Raw genomic sequence first — 14096 nt, 5'->3', positions numbered from 1 at the left:
AAAATAGCATATGTTCTTATGTACTTATAAAAATGGATTATACTTAATAAGTAAATCCAGTATCCCCAAGTCTGGGATTTAGAAAAGGTAGTCACTACTGGTTTAATCTGATTGTCATATTTTGACTTCAGCTAAAGGCTTTCTAAACTAAATATCCATGTAATTTATACTATAAATGGGAAAGAAGCTTATATGCTTTTTAGCATAAATACAGTTCAAAAGTTACACAATTTAGGAGATGAAAGGGATTTCAAAGATCATATATAGTTTAACCCTTACTCTAATATCACCCATATGTGATCATCTAGTCTCAGTGCAAGACCTTCAAGGGATAGGGAACTCTCTAACCTTTCAGGGTAATCCATTACCTTTTTTAAATAACACCAATTGTTAGGACATTTTCCCTTATATTGTATTATTTGTGCCAAAATAAGTAATTTTCTTACCATAAGAATTCAAATTCTTGAAAATAACTTATCATATTGATACCAAAACTTTCTGTTCTTTGGGCTAAACATAACAAATTCTTTAACTAACCCTTATATGGCATGGTTTTGAACCCCATTACCATTTTGAGAACCCTCCTCCGATCATGGTATAGCTTATGAGCTTGACTTTGATTCCTAGCTGAATTCTAGAAGGCATTGTTTTAAGGGATGGTTTGTGAATACAGAGAAAGGGTAATGGTCTCCACTATTAGGCAGCATGGATCGAATAGGAAAACCAAAATAAGAGCCCGGTGTTTTACTTTTATAGTGGCTGTTGTAAACACTGGATAGAATCTAGAAGACAGAAGTCATCTCTGTGCAAAAATATTTAAAACACACCACAATTTTATGAGCAAATGCAAATTCTGTTAATTAATACTCTAAACCAAAGCTCTGGAAAATAAAAATTCAGTTATGTTGCTGTTCAGTTAACTATGAAAATTTAAAATTTGAACTAATATTGGTCTAATTTTTGTTGTCATTTGGTCATTTCAGTCATGTCTCCTACTCTTCATGACCCCATATGGGGTTTTCTTGTCAAATATACAGGGGTGGTTTGCCATTTCCTTTTTCAGCTCATTTTACAGATGAGGAACTGAGGCAGAAAGGGTTAAGTGACTTACCCAGCAAGTATCTGAGGCTGGATTTGAACTCAGAAAGTTTAGTCTTTTTGACTTCAAGCCCAGTGCTCTATCCTCTGTGCCACCTAGCTCCCCTAATAGGGAAGTATAAAAGTAAAAAGCAAAAGAGTAATCTAGACCTATTATCAATTTACAGACTAGAGTGTTTTCATTAGATCTTGAGAGACTTGAATAGCAACTTAATAGACATCAACAACTCATCTCACTTTTAAGTACAAATCTTTAGACAGCTATTTGTTTTTTAATAATCTAGAATTTTATATTTATTCTGTCCTTGTCCTTAACATGTTTAAAGTATTTCATAGACATTTCCTCATTAATCACCACTAGATTATTCATCCAATGAAAGTTTTTTTTTTAATTTCATAGCATCTTGTACTCCACAGATTACTTTAATATCTTATGAATGCTGATGAATTAATACCACCCCTTGCAGGTTTAGGAAAAATATATAACTATTTTACAGAAAGCAATTGCCTTTGAATTAAAAGGAAACATGATAGGATAGAAATTCTTAGTAATGTACTTTGCACATAGTAGGTACTCAGTAAGTATTTGTTAAATAAATCAGTTACATGTTAATGGGAAGTTAAGGAGGGAAGTTAAAGAGAATATTAAATTCAAATAAAATGCAGTATTTCAAAAAAGAAGTTTAGGAGTTTGACGTATATGAATGTGATTTCTCATCAGCAATGCCAGAAGGTTTATTATAATAATTGCAGGTGTTCTGAAACTCATACTTCATATCATGGGGTAAATGTCATCATGAATAACTGTGGCTATATCATTTGTTTTATCTTATACGTTGAATCATGAAATCTTCGATCTGAAGAGATGTTAGAACTTTTTTCAAAGTCTCTCGTCCAACTACTGATGCAAACTAATCTGAATTTATTTCTGAAGTTCATTATGATCATAACAGAAATCACATCACTATCACATACAAATCACATAGCAAAAATAATTTATCCCTAAACCAAACAAGTTAATTTGAAATTATCTTCCATTCAGTTATCCATAGCTTTGTTCCTCTTCTAAGTAGGATAAATAATTGAGTATTTCACATAGATAATCCAGAACGTTAGGTGTGATTTTTGGTGGTAGACTTACCTTCATAGTTATATTCTGGGATCTTGGAAAGACACTGTACAATTTCTTAAATTCTCTCCTCTTCCTATTAAATTCTGTGCCCATTTCATTATTTATCTTCAGTGTCTGCATAAGATACATATGTACTGGTCAGTTATTGGCTGTTTACCCAATTGTATGTCAAAGTCTAAATACTATGTGGATAGTTAAGCCAAAAAAAATTTTTTTAATCATAATAGATCTCATTTAGGAGGCTGTTCAGTATTCTCTGGCATAAAACAATCAATAATGCCATCTATAAATAGGGATAACTGGAGGACCTCATTTTCTATACAAAATCTCTCTTCTGTTTGGACTCTTAAGTGAATATTGTCTTTGTCAAACTTCTCCCCAGAACAAAGACCTATTCTAGTATTTTTCCGGTAATGTATTATTGCTGTAAAAAATAAGATACCACAATTTCTAAAGCTGCAGATTACCCAAAGGACAGTGGTAGGCATAAGTAAACTTTAGCATTTTCCAATGATTAATTGTGCAGAAGAAGCATTTAAAAGAGGTCAAAGAGATGTACAACCAGAAGAGGTAGGTAGACCAGTCATACAGTGAGATCAAGAGATAAACCAGAGATACAGCCTAGTAAGAGATGTAGAAGAAGGTACTCAGCATATTGGGTAGTTTAATGGATAGAGCACAAGATGTGGAAGACTTTAGTTCACATTCTGTCTCAGAAACTTAGTGGTTTTGTGTCCCTGGGCAAGTAACTTAATCTTTCTTGGCTTCAGTTTATCTGTAAAAATGAGAGGGTTGGATTCAGTAACCTCTAAGACCCCTTCCAGATCTAAAGATAATGATTCCTGGATCCTGTGGAGAATTTATAGGAGAGTGTAGACAAGGGTTGCACAGGACAGGAACATGTGGGTAATTTTCATTCTGTAGGGTTGGAGATCATAGATCCATCAAAGTGGTATTAAATTAAATATTAACATGCATTCTCTGAATACATACTGCCTTGAAAACAAGGAGATGATCCAGACATGCTCATCATGACAAGAGTAAACTAGACTGGGAGTTTGCATGTGTCAGAAAAATAATTGAGAAGTGACTATAGTTAGAGAGGAAAGGGTTTTATAAAAAAAAATTTTTAATTGTGTTATGATTCAACTCCCTCTTCTATGAACCATAATGATATCCCAGTAATGTACTTAATGGATATTCTAAGTATTAAAATTTGTCATTTTCTTTGAAAAAGAGATATATGCCTATTATATATACGCCTAAAATATGCCTATTATAGCTGAGAGCAGCAGAAGTGGGCCTTTGGTTTGTAATGACAGCTACAAGCCCTTCTACCTGCCATCCTTCGAAGAAATGAAAACTGAAAATATTTTGAATTAATTAGACTTTTTTCCTTGTAGCAATTCATGAGGAGGCAGCTTAGTGCAGTAAAAAAGAATGCTAGATTTGGAGTCAGAGGACCTGAATCCAAAGTCTGCCTCTGACATATAGTACTATAGGCAAGTCACTGGCATTGTCTAAGCTTCATTTTCGTCATGTACAAAAAGAGTTAGCTCACATGGCCTCTGAGTTCCCTTTTGACTCTAAAACTTTCCTCCAAGAGATGAGCTGCAATGTGTTTTGGTAAAGGGAGTCTCAAACCATCGCCTTCATAGATGTTTTCAAGTCTTGAAAATGTAAAACTGAAAAGAGAAGCTAATATTAAAACTAATCATTTGCTGAACAACTGGGAAAACCCACATTGCTTGAAATTATTGAAACTATTCTATGTCCTTGGTGAAAGAAGCTACCACAGGCAGTGTTGCTATTTATATGCAGGTACAATCAAGAGTGCAGTGAGTGACCACAGTGAGTATTGGGAAAACCTTCTATTGATTTTAGGCTTACAATACCTAAAGCTAAATAATTGCTTCATTTAAGTAGTTAATCTTATCATTGTGACAAGACATGTGAATAGCAATTAGTGGAACATAACATTTAACATTTCCTAGAACTCTGTATTTTTCATGATATTTAAATATTTATGCCATTTTTGGCAGTCGTACTCTGTTCACTTGTTTTTAACATGGTTGATAAAATGGGCAATTGGCTAATTAAATAATACATTTAAAAGTACTTCTTACTTAAATTGCCTGAAGCTTGATATTGTAGCATACAAGGAAAGAGTTAGAGGTAAGAAAGATTTTTTTATACAAGCATATTTGCTTGTATTTGTATATATTCTATAAGGATAACCCCAGATTTAAAGAGTTATTTACCTTTATTTTCCCATGTCTAAATCACTGGTCTATGAGTTAGCAGTCTCTCTGGAGATTGTAATCTGCCACTGAAAGATCTGGGGGTAAGCCATTACTCATATGGCTCCAGTCTGTAAATTGGACTTGATCTCTATTGAACAAGAATTTCTTACAGAAGACTTAATTTAATTGCTTCAGAACACTTTTAATTCTGTGGTTTGAAAGAGATATGAACAAGGCAATATAACATCTCACTTGACAAATGTGGATTGTCATTAAGGTGAGATAGGTCAGTCACATATTTTTAGTTGTTTATTCAAATAAAGTTTTATGAGAAAAATTATGGAGAAGAGATTTTTCTTGGGCAATCATTTTTACCTTCAGAGCTGAGAAAAGAAGGAAATTACCTGAAATTTCAAGAGTAAGATAGATGGTGGAGTTGCTAGCTAGAATTGCTAGGTTAGTGTTTAGTTCAATCCAAATTTTCCTGTTGTCCTGGAATAGACTTTTAAGGTTAGTAATTGGACCAAATGCTTAACCAATAATTCATTGCTATTTCCATTTCTCCCCATCTTCCCAGGCCCTAAGTCTGAAGAAGAGGAGTAGTTCTTAAGAGTTTATTCAACTGTTCATAATTTCAAAGGCAGTTTGCTTTTAAATAAACATAGCACTGTGGAGGAATTAGGATCGGAAAAGCACACAGTGAGCTCTGTGACCCCAGTGACCTAATTACATAGGAAAGTTCTGCGACAATTTTTTCTAAGAGACATTCCACTCTGGTAAAAAATTAAAAAACCTAAGACCCTGGCCTCAAAAGCCTCGGGATAAAATAATCCTCAGATTCCAAAAGTCTCTACTCAATTAACCTCATACATGTTAATAGTAGTATTTGGGAGGGAGGGGTGTTAATAAACTCCTACATTTCCCTGTAGTATATTATTCATTTATTAAATCCAACATATTTTCATATTGTATACCTACCATTAGGCGGAATCAAATGCAGTATATGAATTTCATATTTCACAACTGTTAGGACATTGGTTATGACCACAGCTGAAATAATCAGAAGTGATTTGGTCTCAGTGATGGGATGGTTCATTTCATAGTAATTACTTTTGTTACTACTGTTTTTTGTAAAGCTCAGGTATCATTTCTGTTTCTAAAACAAGAATGTTACCACATTCAGCCATAAATCTTTATAAGGTTTTATAGCTTTTATTCATAATACCTCATTTAATAGTGGAATTATTGAAGTTTCATACTGAAGAAATGTACAAGTGATTTTTTTTTATACATTAGATTCAAATAAGGTCATATCTGTACTTTGTCCATTGAAAAAGTTACAGTGGAATGAATGCAGTCATAGTGCTTGCTTTACTATATATCATTTCTATCAGGTCCCTTGATAAGTACAGGAGGAACCCAAAATCTAGATTTCTCTAACCGGCAGGAGATGGATGGGGAGATAGCTGTGCTATACTCATTTATTGGTGGGTAATATTGGAAAAAGAAGCATCGATACAGTAGTTACCAAAGAATTACATGACCATGGCACTATAGCACGTATAGACTGAGCTATGATATCACGTCTGACCTGAATGATAAACACACCATACAGAAAATCACAGTGAAACCAAATAAAGGAAGAAAATGTTAGAATGTTAGAATAATTTTAACAACCTGATAGTAAGCAGCTGTGAGAAGAGAACATTTCTCGTAATATTTATTTCCAAGATGGTATTTAATGGAAGTTTTAATAACATTTTTCTAAATAGGTAACTTTTTTTTAAATTTCCTGATGTAAAAAGATTGAGATTTTAAAAGGGGCCTTTCAGCACCACCCCTTCAGAGCTTCCTAAGTTACATAACTAGGTAGGCATAAAAAGTCTCAGTTTTGGAAATAAACTATCCAACAAGAGTAAAGATACAGAACAATATGATCTAAGACTAGAAATATACCCAAGACTTTTATCTCATGGGCTCTTTAATGTCCACACAGAACAGACAGCATCTTGACTTATAAGGCCTTATACACCAGACCCAAAGTAACAAACTGCTCAGAACTTTTCAGTTTGCAATCATATTTTACAGATTGATACCAGCATATATTTCATAAAGAGTTAAAGAAAATTATCAAGGTGAGCAGCAGAAAACCAGTAATTCTTTAAACCTGAGTGGTGTTAATCTGTGATTTGTTGTATTCACCATTCAAATAGTTTATCATCCAGATATTATTATGAACCTATTCTCAAAATGGGTTTCATTTTATATGCTCCTTTCTTTCCTCACTTCGGCAAAATGCAGAGGGGGGAAAGGATGTTAACCACATATTTATACTTAACCACCCAGTGTTATATATATACTTTATGGCTTCCACTGGAGAGCCCCTGACATCGCAAGGAACGGTGATCAAAATTCCACACACTAGCTTCAAGCTGGGGGCTCGTAGCTACTGCAGCATTAAAAAAGGGTCTTGTCCTGGCTTCTTTAAATAAGCATGGTGATGGGATGGTTTAAGGGAAGAACACCTCTCAAATCACATGACCACTGCTGTGCTTCATGTGTCCTGCTTTTTTCATTACAGCTTGGCCACTATATCCTTCCCCTGTAATTTAGTGGGTGTGTGTGTGTATATATATGTGAATGTGTAGTTCTGTTGGTGGTTACATATTATGCATGCCTCTTTCAGTGTTAGAGTGATGTGTTTCCCCCTGTGTCACAGGTTTTGAGTCAGCCCTTTCCAACTTTCTGTGTTCTAAAAGTTTGGGTCTTCTGTTATTAGTGTGCGGTTCATGTAGTTGTGATGTATACATCCTGAACTGTTCATGTTGCATTAAACATGAGATGAAATGCTGTCCCATGAGAGTTAGCTTTTCACGTTGGGCTGAAAAAGTCTTCATTTCTGTGTAGCAATTCATGTTACTATAACCTATGGCTTTCAATTGTACCTCCATAATGAAGACCTGACTTTAAACACTGTGCTATTCTTGTTATGACCTAAGCATAAGGTAAGTGACTTCTCTAACTGTATCTAAAGATTGTGGTCATTTATTAAAATTTTTTCTCTTCTGTTTTTTGCCTTTTTAACATTATTTTTCTCATCTCTAGTATGTGCTTTTCTCATTTCATTTTCTGTTTGACTCCTTAAGATTGCTTTATGAGCATTGTAATCTTCAGCAAAATACATATCATAGATTTAAACACATCAGATTGTTGTCATGAATAATTTGATATCCCAGAGCAGTCTTGAATGATAACAGAAAATATGTATCTATATTGTCAAACCTTATGGTGTTCATTTCTTCCACTGGCTTGAATACTACAAACTGTATTTTACACATGGTTTAGCATCCATTCAGTGGAAAGATGAATCAGTTTGTCAACACTGGAGAGTCAGAAATTAAATATGGTAAAATTGAATATACTGAGTGATAAAGCAGATACTCTGACATTGTACCTTTCATTATGAATCCTTCAGAGAGCTGATAGTAGATGAAATCCTAGTTCTGTTTTGTTTTTTAGACTTCCCCTTTCCCAATGAGTACAGTCAGGGTAAGGTAGAATGAAAAATCCACAAGACACGAACCTTCCTATAGAACTGGAGATGAGCATGTGTTACTTTCTCTCTGGCATGCTTAAGACCAAGGGTAACAGTTATTTCCCAAATCCATCCATTCCAGCAAATCCCATTACATTGTGTGTGATGGTATAGTGGAATCTTCAGTTTGGGATTTTATGAAAGGACTGAGAATTTGAAAATTCACAAGTCTTATAGTGGAAGTTAGAGGGCCCTTTTAAATGGGTTTTGACATATGTATAAACATTAGAACTGGACATTTCTTAAAAAGTGATTTTTCCACATTTTCCATCTTTACATGCAGAGCCCTTGGTCTTTAGAAAGTGTTTATATTAAAAGTTGTTTTGTGTTCTAGGTTTGTTTGTTTTTTAATTTAAAGATTCCCCAAAATCTGGTACTTTGTTATCCAAAGTAAAGTAATTAGGAACACTATGCTGCTGTTTGTTGGCTGTGTGCCATGTTGAGAGATGTTCGTGTTTAGTTGAGTTGGTTTCTCATTTTCCAGATCCCTCTTCCGTACCTGCTTTGAAATTTATAGAACACAAGTTCTTTTCCATTTGGCTCATGTTGCCCCATCACATGAATGTGAGATTTGGTCTTTAAGCACTAAAGCAAGGTTTCACTTGCGTTTCTTTATTAAACCCACTATATAAACAAGAATAATATTTTAAATAAATTATCCCAAGAGGCTTTCTAAATTTTTTAGTAATAGCTAGTTCTTTACCATCATTGTCATTTGGACATTGTGCAAAATGAAATGCTTTGGGCACATCTTAATAATATTGAATCACACATCTGAACTGCTCTGTTTGTTATAAATTTCTGGGTTTTATCCATATACTAACTCCAGTATAGGTTGAAAGGGCTTAAAGATGAACTCAGGAGAAATACAGGTAACTCTATTACAGTTACATGAGTAACTATTACTGATCAAAGGAGTTGCTTTCCATTCACAAACATTGCTTTGCACCATGGGTCTGCACTCCTTCTATTCTACACTTTGTTGAAGATTCTCTTGACTTCCATTTTACTCCTTTTAGCACTTTTTTCTGTAGCGTTTCTCCCCACAACCACTTTCCTTTTCTTCTCCCAACCTCTTTTCAAAAAGCTGCTGCTTCTATTTCCAGAATCACTTTTTTTTACCTCAGTTTCTCTTTTAACAAACTTGTCTATTAGTGTTTCTATTTCTTTTCTCCTTCAGGACTGTGGTGCTTATTGTAGTTACACTAATTTTCATTCCATGGTGTGCCAGTTTGCTTTGTTTATTTTGTATGGAGCCCATCTTTCCCCCTCCTTGTGGTTTTCAGTGAGAAACAGAAAAACTTTAATCATGTAGATAATGTCCCCTCCTGTAGGCCTGCCTATCTGACCTTCTGCATCTCTAGATCTAATTCATTCAAATCCTTCTCCTTTTTTTCTCACTTCCATTTCTTTTTCTTAAACAGTCATCATTCCTTTCCTTTTGGTCCAGAGCTATACTTTAATGAAACTTTTAAGAAAAAAACTTTCATTTGACTCCACTTTTTCATGGCGTCAAAAAATAAAGCAGTGCAATAAAGAAATAAATAAATAAAGAGAGATCTGGGCCAAAGGAGGACAGTTTTGACATTTCTTTGAAAATTTTTTTAATTGCATTTTTATGTGGTTTTTTAACTCCTTGTGTGTATGTTTGTGGGGTTTTTTGTTTGTTTTAACATTAACAATATTTTTTTCAGGGAAGGACAACCATAACCCACCTTAAGTTGCAACATTCCTTTTATAAGTTGTTTCATTATGATAAGTAGATTGTGTTAAACTGCAGAATCCAATTTGTTGTGTGAATATACATTTGGGGCAAGCTACTGTGGAGCAGAGAGGAGAGGTTTGGAGTTTCAACTAAGGACAGTTTCCTTTGAAATTAACAGAAAAACCTAACATCTAGCAAAAGGTCCTTTTAGAGCACTATAATTTTTCTTAAAAGAAATGTCCTATTCTTACCTTAAAAACTTTAATAAGGTTTTTTGTTTTTAAATGAGTTCAGTGGAATAAACATATATATGTTTAAATGACAAATACATTTAAATCCAAGAGTGGTAGACATATATGCTCAATTTTTTACTAAGAAGGTAATTATAAAACCATTTTATTATTGTTGCTATGATTATCACAATCACAAGATAAATGTTGCTTATACTTGGGTTTCTTTTTTTTTATTCCACCTTAATGAGCCTACAGAATATGTCTACAGTTGAGTCTCTGAGTACAGCTTTCTTACATGAATTGGTTATTGTTCTGTTAAAGGGTTTTAAAAGTCTAAAAGTGAAGGGTTTGTGCATCTTCAGTTAAATAATGAGCCTTGGAATTTTACCTAGATCTTGATTTTAAAAATTCATGAACAAAATTGCCCTTATTTTCACTGTTGTTTTAGTTCATAATATTCTATCAAGGTTTATTTTCCTGACTACCAGTTAGTACTTTCTTGAAAGAGGGGTGGGGGGAAGGGGATGAATGTATGTACAATGTATGTTAGGTATATTTTATCCTACTTTTGAAATCTCAGAAATACATAAAACTTTTGCCTCTAGATCCCAGAAGCTTGCCCATTAACTCTGCACATCTAACTGTCCATGTTACCTACTGTATCTCACTGAGTCTATACTCTCTCTGCAGGTCCAGTCCAGGTGCAGCAGCAAGGAGAATATTCTCAGAGCCAGTGAGTATTACAACATTTCAGGTGGACTGATGAATAAAACCTTCTAATTTGATATAAAGTATAGTTGAGAATAATATATTGGTAATGGAAAAGAGAAAGAGCCATTTCAAACATAGAATTGATGGGATTTGATGGTTCTGATTCTCAAGGAAAGTTCCCCAGGAATTTAAATTTTCAAATGAGTATGATGTACTCTTTTATGAACTAAATATTCTTTTTTGCTTTTTGCTAAATTTCTTTGCCCCAAGGGAAGATGGTGGGGAAGAGCTAGAGAAGCAGACTTACGCTGTCATTTTTTTTTTTGATATAAGGAAACTCCCTCTTGCAATGCAGTAATGCAACTGTTTTGTACTTGGCAGTCTTAGAGTTTTTGGACTATGGGGCCCAGAGATATTATATGACTTCCCAGGATCACACAGCCAGTATGTGTCAGAGACAGGGCTTGAACCCAGACCTTCCTGAGTGCAAGGCCTCCTCTTAATTCACTATGCCTGCATATAGCTTTTTTTTGATATTCAGAGAGTTGCAGCTAAAGACACTTTGTGTTATAGTGTAGTGTTAAAGTCAGATCTCAGCCTGCAATAAAATTATAAGGAATTTAATCGACATTAACATAAAGCCAATAGTATTAAATTACCTGAAAAGGTTGAAGCAATGGGACAATATACCTGATCCCCAAGAAGAAAAGAATATACCATTATCCTCTCAGTAATTTGTTACTTCAATAGATCTATGAAGTTATTGATGTGGATCCTCCATTCAGTGGGGCAAATCATAACCTAATGACATCTTCTCATCTAGTTCAGTTCTTGTTCATATCTTCCCATGAAGCCTCCATAGACAAGTTAACCAATGTACTAGCCATCCTCATTTACATCTTTTAGCATATTTTGGGTACCAACTTCAGGTCAATCTGTCATCCCTCACATTTGCTTCATTATTGAGGCACCTCCTTTTTCTATTTTATAATTCCTGAATGACAAGAAGGCCAGTCTCAGAACCATAAAGACCTGTGGTATAGGTTTGCCTTTGACACATAATAGTCATGTGACCACGATCACATCATAGTGTTCCGGGCACCTCTCTAAGACTATGAATGACAGATAAATAGATGGCTGATCTGTACTGGTGAAAGGAGGTTTTACACTGGGATTTCATAAAACCAATGAACTCACCTATTTGGGAGTATGTGTGTATACACATACATATGCATAGGCATTTACATATATTGTGCAAGTCCTCACTGGTAATGTGCTGCAGACATACTAATGCATCTTTCCATTGGTCTCTAGATCACTTGTTACTTTGACACTTCAGAGATTTTGATGTTCCTATGATTCATAACCATATAACATCATTGGAAAATTGTTGGTATAAAATGGATAGAATTTTATGTGAAGGAGCAGCTTAGCATTGTATAAAGTTCTGCATAATGTCTCAAATGTAATCTAGCCTGTTTTCTTCCTCCAAAACACAATTGACTACAAGGTATAAAGAATGAATGAATAATTTAAAAACATTTATTAAGTTCTTCATATATGCTAAGCACTTTTCTAAGAATAAAAATATAAGCAAACAAGATAGTCCCTTACATAAAGAAGCTTACATTCTAAAAGAGTAAGACAGCACATATAAGAGAGTTGTCACTTAGAGTTAAGTTGGGCGGATAGGGTGTAAGTGAGAGTATGTGTGGTAGCATGGTTTGGAACTTACTGGGAAGTAGCATGATGATTTGGTTCTGGGAAAGATAAGGTAAAAGGTCACTGGCATCTAGAGTCTGAATTCCAGAGGAAGGAGGAAGGTCAGAGTGGGCAGAACATGGATAATGATCCAGCAAAGGAAGCTGAGAAGGAGTGGTCAGACAAGAAAGAGAAAAGCTAATTGAGGGTTCTTCCTCTTGCCCCATTCCATGAATGTTAGATTTTTGTCTGTAAGCAGTAAAGCAAGTGCTTGAATTTCTTTGCTAAACCCATTATATGAACAAGAATAATACTTTTATTTAAAAATTTTTTTGATTTAAATTTATATTATATATGTGTATGTTGGGCAAAGACTCTCAAGTGTGAAATCTACCTAGCTGTTTTTGAAGAATGTATATTGACTCAGTGATTATTCATATAATGATTTTCTCAATGATTATTTCACTTCCAGATATTCACAAACCATCCCTTTTAATAATATATTCTTAAATTTTCTTGGGAAATGAAGTCAAGCATAACATCTTCACCATTCAAAAAATCACCTATCTTCCTTTTCTTAAAATTTGAGATAGTGTTTGCCTATTTCCAGTCCTGCAGCATGTCACCTATTTATCATGATTTTTCAGAGATTAACAACAGTGGCTCACCAGCAAGTTCTTTCTATTTCTCTGGAATATGTGGACTGAGTGATTTGAACTCATTGAGAGCAGTTAGGTATTCTATCATCATGTCCTCACTTTGTGTTGTGTTTCAGGCCACTGGTTAACCTTTCTGTTTTATCCTTCCAAGGCCAAAGATTGTTCTCTCTGGCAGAGAAAAGAAAGACAAAACAAAAGTTAAATATTTCTGTTAGTTTCCATATCTATTATCATTTTCCTATATCTCCTGAACAGTTAGTTGTCTCTTGTTGATTCATCTTGACTCGTTGACTTGATTTCTCATACTCAACCTGTATATTGACAAGAGGGTCATTATCAACTGCAACACACAAATTATTCATATAGGATCATGCCATTTGATCCAAGTTATTGGCTCTTACTTACATCTTCTCTGTGCATCTTTTTTTAAATTTTATGTTGATCTATGACATCTCTTCATGAACTACATTGGTCTCTTTGTACAAATATTCCTTTTCTTCCTCATTAAAATTCCATACCTCTGGGCAGCATTCAGATTCTTTTGGTCATGAATTTCTTTCCTTTCTCTATAGTCTTTGAAATTCCCTCTCTCAAAATCTGAGGTGTAAGTCAGACCATGCCTGGTTTTTCCTTCCTTTTCTTTTGCTTTTCCTAACAGGAGCCTTTTCTGTCCTGAGGGACATACTTCACAGTGTATTGTGTGCTTAGCAACCAAAATTCTTAGATGATGATGTATTATTGAACAGACCCATGTGACCAACTGTCATGGTAAAGGCCATGCAGTTGCAAATGCAAGCAGAGGTATTAAAGTAACTCATCAGTACTTGACCTTTCTTTAGATGCAAGAATTATGACAGGGCTGTAGACATGCAGTCATCAAATGCCTGATGTTATTGGATTAGTTCCACTCAGTTGAGTGCCTGTAAGCTTCCTGCCAAGGTGGCTATTCATTAAATATATGAATACCAGTTTCCACAAGACTGTATCTTGCCTGTTGATTATAGTGTCCCCAGATTTAG

General features: G+C 34.5%; 1 protein-coding gene across 10 annotated transcripts in view; it reads left to right on the top strand.

Annotated features, from left to right (window-relative positions):
* GPHN (gephyrin) overlaps positions 1-14096 on the top strand; it is a 749523-nt gene that overhangs the window by 579764 nt on the left and 155663 nt on the right. For all 10 annotated transcript variants that reach the window (XM_072629565.1, XM_072629558.1, XM_072629556.1 and 7 more), the window contains one exon: positions 10697-10739. In XM_072629565.1, coding sequence (XP_072485666.1) covers positions 10697-10739 — 43 coding nt within the window. The remainder of the gene's footprint in view (positions 1-10696; positions 10740-14096) is intronic.

The sequence above is a fragment of the Notamacropus eugenii genome, chromosome 1, assembly GCF_028372415.1.
Source record: "Notamacropus eugenii isolate mMacEug1 chromosome 1, mMacEug1.pri_v2, whole genome shotgun sequence".
Taxonomy (NCBI): domain Eukaryota; kingdom Metazoa; phylum Chordata; class Mammalia; order Diprotodontia; family Macropodidae; genus Notamacropus; species Notamacropus eugenii.
This window is presented reverse-complemented; position numbering and strand designations above follow the sequence as displayed.